Source organism: Urocampus carinirostris, chromosome 1 (genome assembly GCF_059441175.1).
Source record: "Urocampus carinirostris isolate Australia breed hairy pipefish chromosome 1, RoL_Ucar_1.0, whole genome shotgun sequence".
Taxonomy (NCBI): Eukaryota; Metazoa; Chordata; class Actinopteri; order Syngnathiformes; family Syngnathidae; genus Urocampus; species Urocampus carinirostris.
The window spans coordinates 14,974,827-14,992,044 of record NC_142349.1 but is presented as its reverse complement, the minus strand read 5'-3'; the positions used below and the strand labels follow the sequence as shown (position 1 = coordinate 14,992,044).

Here is a 17,218-nt window from a genome sequence, read left to right as displayed (position 1 = left end):
ACCTCCGGCTCTCAGGGCGGGCAACCTACACCCAAGGCCACCAAGCTGGTAGTAACAGGGTAGTTTAACTAATTATTTCTTCCACCGTTATGGCATCACCGTTACTGATGGTCAAAAGTGGAGAATTACTTTGGATGCCGACGGCGACATGCCCCCGCAAACCAGACGCAGTTTTCAGAGGTGCGGGTTCCCGCTGTCCTCTGAATTGTTTACGTCACGTCTATTTGGATCATGTCACCAAAATAGCGACAACCATATATATGTACAGATAGCAATTACAAATATGGTATCTACTAATGAGACGGGAAAAAAAGGCGAATGGGGCCCATGGCAACCGACTCATGTCGTTCCTGAACACAACGTCTCTATGAGCCGGCTCTTGAACGAAGGCGACTGGCTTCCTACAATTCAACAGCTGGTTCCCTTCAAGATGCCTTTTTTCTCTTAGAAGTGGTCAATATGCATTTTTGGGGATACTGTGTTGTTGACCTTCAATCTGTTGAGTACAACAGGGTTAAAATTGTTTTGCATTTCATCTTCTTTGTAGATTTATAAATTCTTTAAATTATATTTCCTGTTTTTTCAGTAATGGGTTTGTATAAAAAATTAAAGTTGATTTTTTTTTTCTATTGTTATCTCTCTTTTATATTATTCAAAGGGCTGCACAGACCACAGATTATTGCAAACCAAAGACTATTATTTCACCATCAGGGCAAGGAAAAATTACTAACCTTAAACTGACTTGAACTACAGTTGTCTTAATTCAAACTGAGTTGTTCTTACTTGTAAAAAAGAAAGAAAAACATGCCAAACAACAAAATGCAGTTCTCATATCAGTATCTAACAATATGCAGATCCCACGATTTTAGTATTGTATAAAAAAAAAACAGTTGTATCAGGACACCTCCCCCAAAAAGATGTTTGTGACTTTTCTGTCCTAAATGATATACATATGAAAGAACATTTTCGGGAGCGGTACAATCTTAAGATGACTGTAAATCATGACAAAGGACAAACAATAGTACAACGTAAAAGAAAAATATACTCCATGCATTTTTTGTTTGGCTTGTTTTTATCATTTTGTCTTTTTCCCCCTTTTTAAGTAATAATGCTTCATAAAAATTGGTAATGTATGGTTTAAAGTAACAAAAGCAACCTGAAGAGCTGTTTGGGACCCGAAATAGCCAGAAAATAGTTGGAATTACCATCTATTCAAGTAAACTCTGGTCAAAAGACATCACCGCAATGTTTCGTATTTAGAGCACACGCGTCAAGTCGCTGTTTTTCTTTGTCTCGTGCACACATGAAGAATTTGGCGACTGAGCCCCAAAACTATCAAACATGTTTGATACTCGGCGCCATTAGCAACGCGCAGTTTTCCTCCAAAAAGTGTCTGCACACATGACGCCACACGCACAATGCTGGGCATTAGGTGTGCACAGGGTTTAGAGTTTCTGTGTTTGGTATACTTGAATGCTAGCCTTGTTCCCATCCAGCAATGTCAGGCAGCAAGAAGGTTTTACTTTTATTGTGTATTGCTGAAGTACAGTAGCATTTTTACTTGAGCAGTTGTCTGACTAGAGATTGTGATTTGTTCTATAAAGTGATATATTGTTTTACAACCGACTTTTGTTGTGAACAGAATACCTGAAGTACAGTAGGTTACATACTGGACTGTCTCAGAAAATTAGAATATTGTGATAAAGTTCTTTATTGTCTGTAATGCAATTAAAAAACAAAAATGTCATACATTCTGGATTCATTACACATCAACTGAACTATTTCAAGCCTTTTATTATTTGAATATTGCTGATTTTGGCTTACAGCTGAAAAAAACTCAAAAATCCTATCTCAAAATATAAGAATACTTCCTCAGACCAAGTAAAACAATAATTTTATAACAGCAAAACTAAATCAAACATTTAAAAAGGTCCATTGATGCACTCAGTACTTGGTTGGGAATCCTTTTGCACGGATTACTGCATCAATCCGGCGTGGCATGGAGGCAATCAGCCTGTGGCATTGCTGAGGTGTTATTGATGCCCAGGATGCTTCGATAGCGGCCTTCAGCTCATTTGCATTTGTAGGTCTGGTGTCTTTCATCTTCTTCTTAACTATACCCCACAAATTCTCGATGGGGTTCAGGTCAGGGAAATTAGCAGGCCAATCAAGGACAGTGATGCCATGGTCAGTGCACCAGTTACTGGTGGTTTTGGCACTGTGGGCAGGTGCCAGATCATGCTGGAAAATGAAATCCTCATCTCCATAGAGCTTTTCAGCAGATGGAAGCATGTAGTGCTCTAAAATCTCTTGGTACACAGTTGCATTTACTCTGGACTTGATGAAACACAGTGGACCAACACCAGCAGCTGACATGGCTCCCCAAACCATTGCTGACTGTGGGAACTTCACACTGGATTTCAAGCAACTTGGATTTTGCTCCTCTCCAGCCTTTCTCCAGACTCTGGCGCCTTGACTTCCAAATGAAATGCAAAACTTGCTTTCGTCTGAAAAGAGGACTTTGGACCACTCTGCAACTGTCCAGTGCTTCTTCTCCATAGCCCAAGTCAGACGCTTCTTCCGTTGTCTTGAGTTCAGAAGTGGCTTGACCATGGGAATACGGCTATTGTAGCCCATTTCCCGGACACGTCTGTGAACTGTGGCTTTTGATACCTGGACTCCAGCTTCAGCCCACTGTCTTTGAAGCTCCCCCAAATTCTGGAAGCGGCTCTTCTTCACAATTTTGTTAAGGCTGCGGTCATCTCTCTTGGTTGTGCAGCGTTTCCGGCCACATTTTTCCCTTCCAACAGACTTTTTGTGGATATGCTTTGAAACTGCACTCTGTGAACAGCCTGCTCTTTGAGAAATTTCTTTTTGTGTCTTACCCTCCTGATGGAGGGTATCAATGATGGTCCTCTGGACAGCAGTCAGATCAGCAGTGATTTAGTTTACTGAACCAAGCTGAGTGTTTTTAAGGCTCAGGAAACCCTCGCAAGGTGTTTCGAGTTAATTAGATGATTCAGGTGATTAGTTGAATAGCCTACTTGTATACTTTTTCATGATATTCTAATATTTTGAGATAGGATTTTTGAGTTTTCTTAAGCTGTAAGCCAAATTCAGCAATATTAAAATAATAAAAGGCTTGAAATAGTTCAGTTGATGTGTAATGAATCCAGAATGTATGACATTTTTGTTTTTTTAATTGCATTACAGAAAATAAAGAACTTTATCACAATATTCTAATTTTCTAAGACAGTCCAGTATACTTGACCAATTATTTAAGGTTGTGAGAGTTTAACCACTTATCGTTCCTGTAAAATTCGCCTAAAATCAATCAAATGCCTACAAAAGAGTGTAGCATGGGCATCTTAGCTGGAAAACCGCTGAGACAATAGCTTGAAGACTTACCTAATACCTTGTCAAATATGATCACAATCTGAAAAACTCAAGATTGTATTCAACAACAACAAAAAAATAATGGTAGGTCTCAGCATTTCTAAAATTGACTATTTGGAGACGACCAGTTGAGAACTCTACAAAAGTTACATTCGTGTACTTCACTTTGGCCAGTTTTTAGACACTGTCAAAGAGTTGTCAATGTTTACATTTGGCTCTGATTATGAATACACACTGTAAATGGATCCAAATTTACATTGGTAATTTCATTTGCCAACCAATGTGTCAATCCGCATCTGAATCGGTCACTTTTGGCTAAAGATTTTTGGAGCTTAATTACTTAAGACATTTTTTTTTTTTTTTTTTTAAATACAGGTTGTCACAGGCTAAGGACTCAGTTTGAAGAAAAGCTTGCTACTGGCCAAAGGTGATGTCAATCAGAAGGTCAGAGGCTATTGGAAGTATTGAAAATAATCGGACAAGTCTGTTTATCTTTGAAGGGGAGTAATGGAGCCAAACATGTCCGAATACGAACACGTCCGGAAAAGTGCCCTGAAAATAAAGTGTGTTGGGAGTGTATGTTCTGGAAAAAAGTATGCAAATGACGATTATTATTTACTCAATGAATACTTTTACGCATAACTTGTGTATCAATTTGTTTACTTGGTGTTTTCACACCGCCATTGTAACACTCTATTGTTAGCATTCATGCAAACAACAATCCCCTTTGACAGCATAAAGACAATAAAAAACACCTAATTTGGTAAATGAGTTAACGAAAAAGAAGTGTTTAATAATGTCTTTCCTGTATAAAAACAAAATCAGTTTAAGCTGTTTGTTATCACATAACGGTCTGTTTTTTCAATGTTGTATTTGTAAATCTGAAGTACAGCAAAAACAACCTTACATGGAGTATACTGTATATATCTATTTGTTTGTTTGTTTTTCTATCCACCAAAGAACAGAGGGGAGGAGTTTAAATATGACGACCATCTTTCACTGACAATCAGGTAGTTACCCAACACGTGAAAAATGCCAAAAGCTGCCATTGCCTTTTATTTTGTTGACTCGGAATTTTCCCCAGAAAAACATAACACTCTTCCAGGCCAGAACAACATTAAATATCGACACCATCATTTACAGGTTTAAGCTAGGTTTCACAAGATGTGAAAAACACCATAAAAGCGGACTCGGTCTTTTTGTTTTTGCTGACTCAGCAGCTCTCATAAAAAGACACTCTACTTTCCCAAAAACATAAAAAGTTTGGCCAGCATCACAATCTTTCACAGGCAATCAGGGAAGTCACTCTAGAGGTTAAAATACAAAAAAACTGCGTCAGCACTATTGGTATTGCTGAATGATATTAAATATCGATTCAGCAGCTTTCTCCGAAAGACATTCTACTCTCTCAGGCAAGAACAAGTTTGCCTAGGATCACAATCTTTTACAAGCAATCGCGCAAGTCATTCTAGAGGTGAATGACCCTGCCAAAAAGGGAAATGCCACCCAAAAATGCTTTTGCTTCATAATGTGGGTGATGCTCAAATGGCATAGACAAACTGTATGTTATCATTGTATCATACATCAGTGCATTTGTTTTCACTGTATGTTAATTCTCCTTTATTTGATTGCAGTTTTGGAGAATGATTGGAATTTAGCTCACTCCTGCTAAAATACAAAATATAAGCTGTTCATATTATGGGGATTTTCCTATGAAAGAAATGTGTCCTTTGTGCCTGATGAAAATTAGAGATTACTGACTGAACTGTAAGAAAATATTGCTTTATCATATTGGAATAGACTGCATTTGTTAGCTTTTCAGTAGGTTCAATAAGGTTCAATATGCGTCGATTTAATATTTTTCAACATGAGAACACTTATTGCGGCCCTAGGCTTGTATCTTACATCTTTATTCAGCACTTCAATCAGTTTGACATAGAGATCCTTGCTCAAGCTTAGTATGAGTAACAAAAAGGTGGTATTAGAATGTAGTTGATATTTATACATTTTCCATATAGTATGGCACTCATACCTGCAGTGGCAAAGGCTCGTTGTCGTGACAGCAGGGTTTCTCAAAAACGAGAGCCGCCAGGAGTCTGCCAGACTGAGGGTCATTCTTCACATAGTTCTCAAAGTGTGTCTCAGTCTCAAAACCACGCACTGGAAGAGAAAAAAACATTATCATTGCTCTTATCAAACACAGACCCACGGGGTATCTCATATCAATGCCTGATTGCTATAAAACGTCATTCTTGCTTTTGTTCATTTCGGGTCCTATTTCAGTCCATTCCCGAAAAGCATTCAGATGTACAGTTCACTTATCAGACACTCGTGCAGGTATTCAGATTGCAGCAAATTCTTACACAAAGGCCTAAAACCTAAAGGGTTACGTTTGGGTCAGCCACACTGAATAAACACGCTGCTTTGAGTGGTCGGGAGCTGCAGAACCCAATTTGGCAGCCAGATGGTGTTAGATGCCCCATGAAAGCAGACCAAATGAAAAGAGATGTTTATCGATTTTGTTGGTTTTTATTGGGGGTGCCTTGACATGAAACTTAGCTAAAGACACTTGCGGAGACCTAAAGTACAACTGGGTACATTTTCAAGAAAATCGGTTTAGCTGTTTCGAAGCCTGTAAATCATATACAAACAAGAACACACAGACAAATCTGGATTAATAAAGTAGTTTAAATAAACTATATTAGTTTTAGATTCAATTAGAAAGATTAGATTTAGATAGATTTCAATGGATAGATATCTTATATTCGATTTAGATGGAATAGATTTAGATAAAATAGATTGGATTGAAAGAAGATAAGATAGATTAGATCAGTGTTTTTCAAACCTTTTTGAACCAAGGTACACTTTCATTTATAAAAATTTCCGAGACACACCATCCGTCATATCAAATATTTCACTGTACTACCTCATAAGAAGGTATTTCGTATATAAAAAGAAGAAAAAAATACTTAAAATAAAAAAGAATGATGTGCTTTATTTATGTTTTAATTTTTTACAGTGAAATCTTAAACCGCTTTGTTAACATCTTAAGTTATTAAATGTACTGTGCTACCTCATGAGCAGATAATTAGTATATAAAAAGTATATAAAAATCTACTGCCACCTACTGAAATGGATGACTATTACAGTTCCTCGTCTGAAGATAGCAAAAATACTGAATAATGGCCTGATTTTCTGGAAAAATAAAATTGGGCAAATTCCAGCCGCACACTCGACAAGGTCTCACGGCACACTGGTTGAAAAACACTAGATTATGTTACTTTTAGATTACATTTAAATGGATTATATTAGAAAGATTTAGTTGTTGTATTATACTTCCAAACATACAACATATATGTTTTTTTACTATTTGAGACGTTACCCCACCCCCCCAAAAAACAAAATCAAATGCCAGTTATATTACAACAAATCATAAGAAAAAGGTACGAGGCCAGCAGCTTAAACAAGGAAGCTTAGACTTTATTCTCCTCACTTATGTCAGCGCCTCCCAAAGATTATCAAGGCCAAAGCCAGCCGAGGGTTAAAATGAGTCCAACAAATGCTAAACACCTCCTTATTTCAGGGTTATTAATAGGTAACAATCTGAATTCTTCAAAAGTGGACGCCTAGCAAATAATATTGTTGTCTCCAATAAATCTCCTATCAATATTAATCAAACTTTGACCATGCGAATTGGCATGTGTATTATTATTAATATAAATTTATCAGAAAATATCTGACTTGTGTTGTGTTCATGACATAAGCACTGTTATAACCTCTGAACAGCTCAAGTCCCGGCTTGTACGGAATCAGATTTGAGATTACGCAATGTGTCATTTCGTAATACACATTGAAAAACAAAATGGACAAAAAACATCAAGACATTTCAAAACCGTGGTGGCTGTGACATTTTGAATAACAGCAGGCGTTTCAACCACAGAGAACACAACAACTGAGGCACTGTGTTGACAGTCTGGTGCATAGGCAGGTTGTATTTGTCGTCTCTGAGAATAGTGAGGCTGTCTTAATTATTCATATGGGAGACGTTGTGTTGTGTAAGGACAACCAGAAACCACACAATCTGGCTAATTTCCGGGACAGCGTTCACGCAAGACACAAAAGATACTACTGCACTGGGAATAAGGACGCAAGCGTATAAAACGAAAACAAGGCGTGGCACACTTGCCATCCTGACCCAGTTTCCTGAGGAACCAGTAATCCCAGTTGGTCCTCTTGGTTTTGCATATGAAAGGTTTTCAAGAAGCAGGACTCACTTCCGCCTCCCAAGAAAGACAGTGTCAGTGCTGAAAGAAGTTAAAATTTAGTGGCTTCTATTCATTAGGCAATGTCTTGTTTATATTGCCTATTGGGTGTTTATTACAATTGTATCTATGGTCAATTACAAACAACCTATAACTGAGTGTATTTTACTGTTTAAGGCAGTAACAGTAGCACTTGTGTGAGTATTTATCTTTTGCACGAGCACAAGAGTTTGTTGCACCCTTTTTTAAGATTGTATAGCATGACCACATTTGTTGATTTCACAGGTATACCATTGTTTCGTAAAACCAAAAAATCTGACCGTGATCCAAGTAATACTTACATAATGTTTGACTGTAACACTAAATTTGTCTGAGGCAAATGAGTTCCTAAAATAGGTTCAATGATTTTAATGACAGTTGCCACCTTGCAGTTCAGTTTTTGCAGAGTCCGGCTAGCATGGTTTTTAATTTGAGAAAACTCTAAACTTTGGTCACCCAATGTTTGGTTTTGAGGGAATTTTAAGATAAAAAGGAAAAAAGAATCGACCCGAGAAGACTGTCACTTCCGATGCAATCCCGATATTACGAGCTCTTGTCTAATACGATAATATTCAATTCAATATGAGCAAAAATTATACATGATGTGATTTGAAGTGATTTTTTGGTCCAAATTGTGCAAAATGAAGTTTTAATTTGAATGATTTGATAACTCGAGTTCATCAGGTTAACAATAGCAACCTTAATTTTAGTCTAGTTTCTTTTGATTTTGGGTCATCAACCAACATAAAACGCTAAACCCTCTTTGTTTTGATCTTAAGACTGCCTATATGCCTTGGTTGATGCAAAAACACTTTTCTTCCAAGTCCACTCAACAACCTGCCTTTTAGACCCAATCACACATCTTGTTTAAGAACATTTTATATATTATATAACAGATTTTAAATATAGTCAATTGCATTCTTCAGACGGGCGTTTTCCATGCCGCCTTTAAAACAGCTGTGATTAGGCCTCATCTGAAGAAGAGCAATTTGGACTCAAGCACTTTTATTAATACCGTCCAGAGTCCAACCTACCATTTTTAGACGAAGTTTTAGAAAAATTGTCTTTTTTAGCTGAATTCTTTCTTAGAAGTAAACAGCATTTTAGAGAAATTTCAGTCTGGTTTTAAAATCAACCACAGCAATGAGACTGCCCTTTTAAAGATCTAAAATTACATCAGGTATAACATGAACTTTAATAAACTCACAGCTTTGGTGCTACTGGATCTCAGTGCTGCATTTGACTCAGTAGATAATCACATAGTATAAACTAGACTCGCAAACCTTGTGGGCAACTCTTACCCTGTTTTGAACTGGTTTTGTTCCTATGTCACTGACTGATATTTCTTAGTAGGTATGGATGCATGTTCGACCAGAACTCATGCAATTAAATGTGTGATTCCCCAAGGTTAAATTTTGGGCCCGGTACTTTTTAATCTGTATATGCTTCCCAAGAAAGTCATCAGGAGATACGGAGTCAATTTCCATAGTTCCGCTGTCGACACCCAGCTGTACATTGCAGTGTCCTCTGATGACATAGGGCCTATAGATACCCTATAAATATGCATTTCAGATATCAAGTCATGAATGGCTACAGCTCAATCAAGACAAAACAGAGTTCTTAGTCATTGGCCCTGAAAGTCATGGAAAGAAACCTTTACCAAAACTAAGATCTTAGACCTTCATTAAAAATGTGGGCGTTATTTTTGCCTATGACCTCTATTTTATTCCACTTACTAAAAAATAACTATAATTGGGTTTTCTCATTTTAGGAATATAGCCAGAGTCTGCTCAATTCTCTCTCAGGCAAACACAAAGGTGCTGATGTATGCTTTTATATCTTCTTGTTTAGATTATTGTAATGCCCTGCTCTCTGGTCTTCCTAAAAAGAACATTGCGAGCTTGCAACGAGTACAAAATGTATTAGCACAGAGGGGGGAGAAAATTAAATGACACTTATTCTAAATTCGCTGCATTGGCTCCCTGTGTGTTTCAATATCAATTTTAAGATGCATTTACTAGTTTTTAAATGTCTTAACGCTTTTGGACCATCATATCTGTCTGATTTTAATCAATCAATATACCGAAGCCATATCCTCCTAGTGGGAGGTTGCTAGAGTCAAAAACACACTCACATTGACCAAATATTAATTCCTCCTCTCTCTTCCCAACCTAACATTGAACATTAAGCCCACAGCAAAACAAGGGGTGAGTTGCTGTGCCATGCAACCCTTAATCAGCAGAGAGACATGAGAGCATACACTGGTTTACCCCCTCCGCATCATATGCGTCTATCAGTCATTTTTAACTATCCTTTGCCACTCACATCTATCCCTAGCACACACACTTGCATCCATTAAATTAACTGACCTCACATCCAGAATACGTTTTTAAGGAAATTTCACTTGATGTAGCAAGTGTTTAGAAGAGTTGTTATTTGCACCACTTCTCTTCAGTAGGGTTGCAGGGTGTTGGAGCCCATCCCAGCTATCTTCAGGCAGTGTACAAGGTACACCCTGAACTGGTGCCATTCACACCTAGGGACAATTTGGACCGGCCAATTAATCTGACAAGCATGTTTTTGGAATGTGGGAGGAAACCGGAGTGGCCGGAGGAAAACCTCCTACAGCTTCAGAGAGCAGTGTTTTGACTATATATTTTGTCCAAGTTTGAATAATGTTGCAACATGCTTGACATATTGGATTTTTATGACCATATGCAGTATTCTGATGAAATCTTAGACCCTAGTGTTGTATTTCAATGTTGGTTGTGATGGTGACATTTGGTAAACTCCAAAGATTTTTAGTGCTACCTGGTGTACAACATTTTTACAACCTCCTTTATTGAAATTGAACTGTTGGGCACGGGCTCTGAGACCAAACCCCAACCCACCTGAGGCAATGGCTAGGTTGCGTCGGACGTCCTCTGCTACTTGCCGCACGACGCTCGAGTTAGCCGGCACGTAGGCCAACTGCAAGTGTCTCAGGAAGTTTTTGGGCAGAGAATCCACGGCAAAGCTTTCATAGACGGTGGCGTTGGGGAAGTCCTTGAAGGGCACCTTTTGACGCAGCACAATAAGGATGCCGGAGAATAGCAGTGGCAAGATGATCTCCACCAGCGTTACCAGGATTTGACGTTTCTGGGAAGGAAGTTAGTAAGGGGGGGTTGGCAGATTACACATCACGGGGTTATTTGTCATGAGCTATCAGTCACAAGTTTTAACTAATCAGAGGCAGTAATTGGCATATTTGTGGCTGCTTTATGAGGAAGTGGTAAACATCCAACTTGGGCCTTGAGTGTTTTGAAAGAAATTCTTCTTTTTTTTTTTTTTGGAAATTTCATTTTACAACAATTTACAGCATTCTTCCTGTGCTTTGTGGTACCAAATCAGATTTCACAAAAAAAGATGCCACCAAGCAATACTTGCAAGGTACACAGGTATTGTGTTTCATGATTATACTAAACTGTATTATTTTCATATATATCTTTAGATGCAGAATCTTGGTCACCAAAAGGTTATTGTAATCAATTCTAATAACTTCTATATATTTTAATTTCTCACAGATGTTCTTGGTTAGTATTATCTTCCCACCCCTGCCACCACCTCTTTGACCTGTTGCCCTATGGTAGGCTACACAGGTCCCTTAAAACCAGGACAAACAGCTCAGGGAGAGCTCCTTCCCCAGGGCCATCACCCCCCTAAATGAGCACACAAAACTGTGGAAGCATAATATATCTTACAAAATATTTGTTTTTATGTTGCTTCTAAGTGTTATTGCACTTCTTTTCATTGCACTGTTGTTATGATGCGCTACCCTTTTCAAAAATTTGTATTCATTTCAAGGAATAGACAATTTGTGTTTTCATTAATAGTTACAGGTGTTGAGATTCACATTGTTGTTTCTCGATAAGAACATCAAAAGGGTTGTTTTTTGTGGGGATATGTGCAATCCAATGCTTTTTGTGAGATTGTGTGATGGACTCTTGGCACAGTAAAGGTTGAGAAACATTATTTGTTTGATTGTTTGTGGCTTTTTATTTAAGTGCAGCACAAAAAAGCACCAATATTCAATTAACAAAAAGAGACAATTAACTATTTGCAGAGAAAAAACATTCAACATGTATCTGAAAAAATATTAAGACGTTATAGCCTTTCAATCTAAGTATAGCAGCTATAAGATGTAATCTAGGGTCAGTCTCATGACTAAAAGGTGAATATTCAAAGAATGATGAGTGAGTTAAAATCATTGCATTTTTTGTTAAAACGAAGTGCAAATGTTTTTCCTTCAAAATGTTCAAACCGAAGTGTGCACATTTTTTAAGGAAGGAAGGCACATTGTCTTTGATATTATATAATGAATTCAAATACAGGGTTTGCAATTCCTTCAAAACTGCTTCCTCAATAATAGCTACTGCGGGAATGCACACATTACAATATTGGGTTCTTGTGATGATCAAAATACACAATGATTTCTTAGTGCAAAGTTAATTTGGACCTGAGATCAGATGATAATCAGTGTTAGTTTTCCACAAAGGTCAGATTGAATGTTTGTAAAATACATATTATATACTTTATACCTTTTTGTTTTAGTAGGGTTGACAAAATCTGTAAATCTATTATTATCGCTATGTATTATTTCTAGAGGCAATATTTTAAAGTATTTTTATAAACACAATAATAAAGATTTTAGCACATTTTCAGTAAAATGCATGCAAATGCAATTCAAATATGTGGCTTTTTTCACTTTGACTTTTAATACTTTATGATTTTTGAGCATCAAGGACACTGCATCGTGTTCATAAAGACGCACACACAAAAATCAAAGAATTATATACTAGGCTTGCTTAAGAAGTGTATACTGTTGGGCCTCTCTGCTGATGAAGGGGTAGCATGGAACAGCAACTCGCCCCTTGTTGTGCTCTGGGCTTAATGTTCTGTGTCAGGTTGGGAAGAGCAAAGAGGAATAAACGTTTGGTGGCCATGAGTGTGTTCTTGACTCTAACTACCTCCCACCAGGGGGATTTGGCTTTGGTATATAGAATAGAATAAATAAAGCATGGTTTTAAATGTTACAGGTCTGAAGACAGCTTGTAAAATGTGTTACATGACAGTGTCCAACTAATCTGGAGAGGTTCTGCAGCAGAGAGCCATAGTGATTACATTTACAGCCTCATGTGACATGAAAACATGTATGCTTGCATTAAGTGGATGCACCTCTATCAAACTTACTTGGTGAAGGTAGTTTTTCCAGACCAACAGCCCAAACTGCCGTGCTATAGCCATTCTTAACAGTCTTCTCAACTGTTGACGGGTCACTAGAATGGGGAAAAAAAAAAAGGCAAATCAAAACATCAACAATGTCATAAAAAGTGAGTTTCTTTAGAAGTTTTAACAAGATACTAAACCGAAATAGGAATACTTTTCAGTTCTCTTTAAAAATAACAGCAAGAAGTGAAAGATGGCAAACGTGTGATTAAAAATAGACCTTTAATACTCCTGTTGTCCTCGGGTCAAAGTTAAAGACCAAAAAAATATATATATCTTATTTAACTTTAAATGTTATGACTTTTCCTACATGGGTCCCTGCTGTACAAAAATTGAAATGTTGTTTTTATTCAGATATCCAGATAAGCTGTATAAAAAAAGTACAAAAAAAAGTCCTAAAAATAAGGACAACACTAGGGTTAAGGGTTTAACTTAGTGACCAAAACAGCAAAATATTTGACAACAAAGACTTTTTCTTCAATGTAGCATCACTGTCCAGTTCAAAACTAAAATAGATGGATAGATAGATAAATACTTTATTCATCCCCGAAGGGAAATTCACATTTCCAGCAGCATCCCTGAGCTGAGAACAGTACAATAATAAAGCCAAAAGAATACAATCGTGCCCCGCATAAGATAAAACCATTTTGAATTTATATATTTATCACCATTTTTAATAAATAAATAAATCTGGGTTCATAGAAGTTTTTATTACCAAATTCAAGCACTTTTTAAGGACTTTCATAGTCAATTTCTCCAGTACCATTAATATAACAAAATCTAGGGTGTATCGTGTATCTTGCAGAAAAACAAATATAACCACGATTTACATATTGAATCATTTACGAGCAATTTACCCAAAATCCATGCATTTTTCAACCCTTGAAAACCCAACATTAAAATTCAAATCTTTACAATGATTCCAAGCAACTGTACTTACCCTGATAAATGCTTCCTTAAGCAATTAAAAGTTATAAAAAGTCAACACTTCCTTGTTGTCACTCACTCCTAGACGCAAATTTGTTTCCTTTCTTTTTTACGGTTTTTTTCCACTATTATTTCGAAATACACCGCTTTTTATAATTGAACATTACCTGATGTGCGGTCCCACTCAAGGTTTCTTCATTTTCTCACGATGAGGTTTTTGAGTGTTTCCCTGCCCTCATGCACGTTTTAGATCAGAGGATGGTGTAATAAGAGTTTGTAGTTAGCAATAGTCTCTAGTCTGGGTCGTCACACTGGGTATTTGTATATTGTATTCTTTTTGCTTTATTATTGTATTGTTCTCAGCTCAGGGATGCTGCTGGAAATGTGAATTTCCCTTCGGGGATGAATAAAGTATCTATCTATCTATCTAGTCTGTGCAGCCCTTTGAGACTCTGTTACTAAGGGCTATACAAATAAACATGACTTGACTTGACCGAGCATTGCATCCTTTATCTTTCTTTGATGGGCTGATAGGGACACATCCATGCGCTCTTGGTTGGACACCAAACCCTATCTATTTTATTGAAAGCATCACATTCACATTAACACAGCCCCTTCTTACTCTTCACTTCCTTAGAATACCCTTCTATCGGTTGGAATTTAATTTAAGAAATGAACAACCCTTTCAGACGGTAAACCCTTCCTTGTTTCCGCCTCCGAGCGCCGTGAGGGGTGCAAAGCGTCCCAGTGATTGGACATAATACATGTTTGTTATCCCCAAAAGTGCTCATAATTTCGCCAAATGACATATTATCTCGGAGATAGCTCACCTAATTTTATTCTCAAATCAGCTCCACACGTTAGTTCTTTGGTAGGTAAAAAAATAACCAGTGAAATTACCTCAGTCTTGTTTTTGCAGGTGTCCTTAACAGGTTAGTAGTTCCTTTCCTCCGTTCTCTCGTTGACTTAAAAAGGAGAGAATAAGAAACCCATTGCTTTTTCTTCTTTCTTACGCACGGATCTCTTGTAATAACAATATAATGCGCATTTCCCCGATAATGTACTGTATTTTCGCCCTTGAAGCCTGCCAGCCTGCTAGCTAGGCAATGACGGCGCACTAGCTCCAGAAAGGAGGCGAGCTGACGCACAAATCGCCAAATGAAAGCGGAATAGTCAACAAAATGCACCACGTGACCCACTCGGAGTGCCCTGGTCATGTGACTTGAAGAGTTCAACCCTAATTGGTTGTTCGCTCGTAGCAGACGCTGTGGAGGAAATACGGGTAACGTCAACTTCGACGTAGTGCATGCCCAGACAGACTTTTCTGTAACTTTATTCAGCATCCAATGGTTCCTAAACTTTTGCTGGCTGGCCCCCTCTTGGCTCCCCAGTGAATTCCTAGCGAACATCTAACATAAATATCATTTGAAAAAATGAAATAATGAACTCTTAAAAAAATCAAGAACATTTGCACAGTATAAAAGATAAAATGTATGCACTTGAAACAACCCACACCAAACAAAGTAAACAACAACAAACATAAATTGCACACGATATAAAAAGGTAAATATTGCACACTAAAAAAAATCTACATACTTTTAGGGCTGTAAAAATGACATATCTGCAATTTACCATGTGCTACTGCAGCATGTTCATCAGTGAAAGAAATGTATTCAAGTTTTAATTCAAACCCACCAGTCCTGCTAACTTATTAACACTACTGCTACAACTAGTTATTACTCTGATTATGACATTTTACTTATCAACTTGCATTAATAAAATGTATATCTCTAATCGATAGCAGGTTTAGACATTTTAGCCAGTCACAGAATTGGTTATTTTTTTTGTGCCTTTGCAAACTTTTTCGTACAGCGTGAAGGGTGCAAATGCCGCTTTGATGGAGGTTTGTTTACCTCTCAGTTCACTTGTAGGTGCACCTTCTTCGTCTTTTACTTGTAATCCTTTTTGACATGCTGTGTATTTTAATGCGATAATTTTTAAGATGCTGGTACAAATGACCTGTGTTCTGCAACTGGTATTTTCTTCTGTTCCACGTCTGCTAAACCAAAATAGGTCCTAACAAGTGATGTACCGCCCTTCTTTGGTGCAAGCTTCGTTTCCTTCTCGTTTGTTGACTCTGGGACTATGTTTACGGAGTCCGCCATGACACTCAATGAGCTCACACAGTGGGTCTGGCATGGTGTGGTGCTTGCAAACTTTGAATCGCATTTGTTGGCTTGTTCTATTATTAAAACTTGCCTCTGATTGGTCGACGCTTTCAAAACTCGAACAATAACATTTGTGGTTTGCCAAAACTACATCACTCACAACAAAACCTTGAAAAAAACGCAGTGCTTTGCGGTTTCACAACCGCACTACGCCACATCACGATGTTGATTCAATTTCGGTTAATCGTGCAGCCCTAACGTGTTGTGTACAAATCGTCAAACAGACGTTCAAACTTCTGACTGCCGTCCCCCTACTATCCCATTCTTCCTCACCGCCCCCAGTGTAAAGAATCATGAGTCGAGTCCTGGGCCAACCTGAAGGTACAGTCAGTATTGGCAGGACAAAATGTCACTAACCCCTGTTTTCTGATAACATTGCTGGATTGGTAGGAGAACACGGACTTTGAGCTCCGGTCAGTCGCCTGGACAAGGCATCAACCCAGTTGGGAATGGAAATCAGTACAGAAAAAAAAACAAAACTAAGTGATGGCCAACAATCCTCGAGGTGTCACCACTAACATCACCATCAACCACCAAGACCTTGAACCTGTCACCAAATTTAAACATCCAAGAGCTGTCATTATCAGGAGAGGGGACAGAACCAGAAATCCTGGCTAGGGTAGCTCAAACCACAGGCACACTTGCCAATTTTAAACCCTTCTGGAGGGACAGGAATATAGCAGTGGAACCAAAGATCAGAGTCATGCAAGCCCTGGTTACTTCCATTTTCCTCTACGCTTGTGCGACTTGGACTCTCTCAGAAAAGCTGGAAAGGAAAATCCAGGCCAAGGCGATGTGATGCTACAGGAAACCTCTAGGTATCAGCTTTATAGCCCATGTGACAGACGAAACGGTGCTCAACACCATAAGAGGGCACATTGGACCCTACGAAGAACTGTTGTAAAATGTGCTCGAATGATAACTGCAGTGATATGGTCACATCACAAGATCATCAGGATTGTCCAAGATTATTCTCCAGAACTGGGCCAACAACATCAAGGAACAGACTGGTGCCAACTTCACCACGACCCAAACCAAGCCAGGAAAAGTCAACAGTGTAGAAAGTTGTCCAGAGCTGCGTCCTCAGTGGTGCCCCGCAGT

At 38.1% G+C, this 17,218-nt stretch overlaps 1 protein-coding gene across 1 annotated transcript in view; it reads right to left on the bottom strand.

The window, feature by feature from the left end:
* Positions 1–15,037, bottom strand: part of abca3b (ATP binding cassette subfamily A member 3b) — a 60,098-nt gene extending 45,061 nt beyond the window's left edge. The window contains exons 1-4 of the mRNA XM_088327986.1: positions 14,790–15,037; positions 12,927–13,012; positions 10,589–10,835; positions 5,429–5,556 (exon numbers count right to left, since the gene is read on the bottom strand). Of these exons, the coding sequence (XP_088184112.1) occupies positions 5,429–5,556; positions 10,589–10,835; positions 12,927–12,980 (429 nt within the window). The 5' untranslated portion in view covers positions 12,981–13,012; positions 14,790–15,037. The remainder of the gene's footprint in view (positions 1–5,428; positions 5,557–10,588; positions 10,836–12,926; positions 13,013–14,789) is intronic.
* Between the last annotated feature and the right edge of the window lie 2,181 nt (positions 15,038–17,218).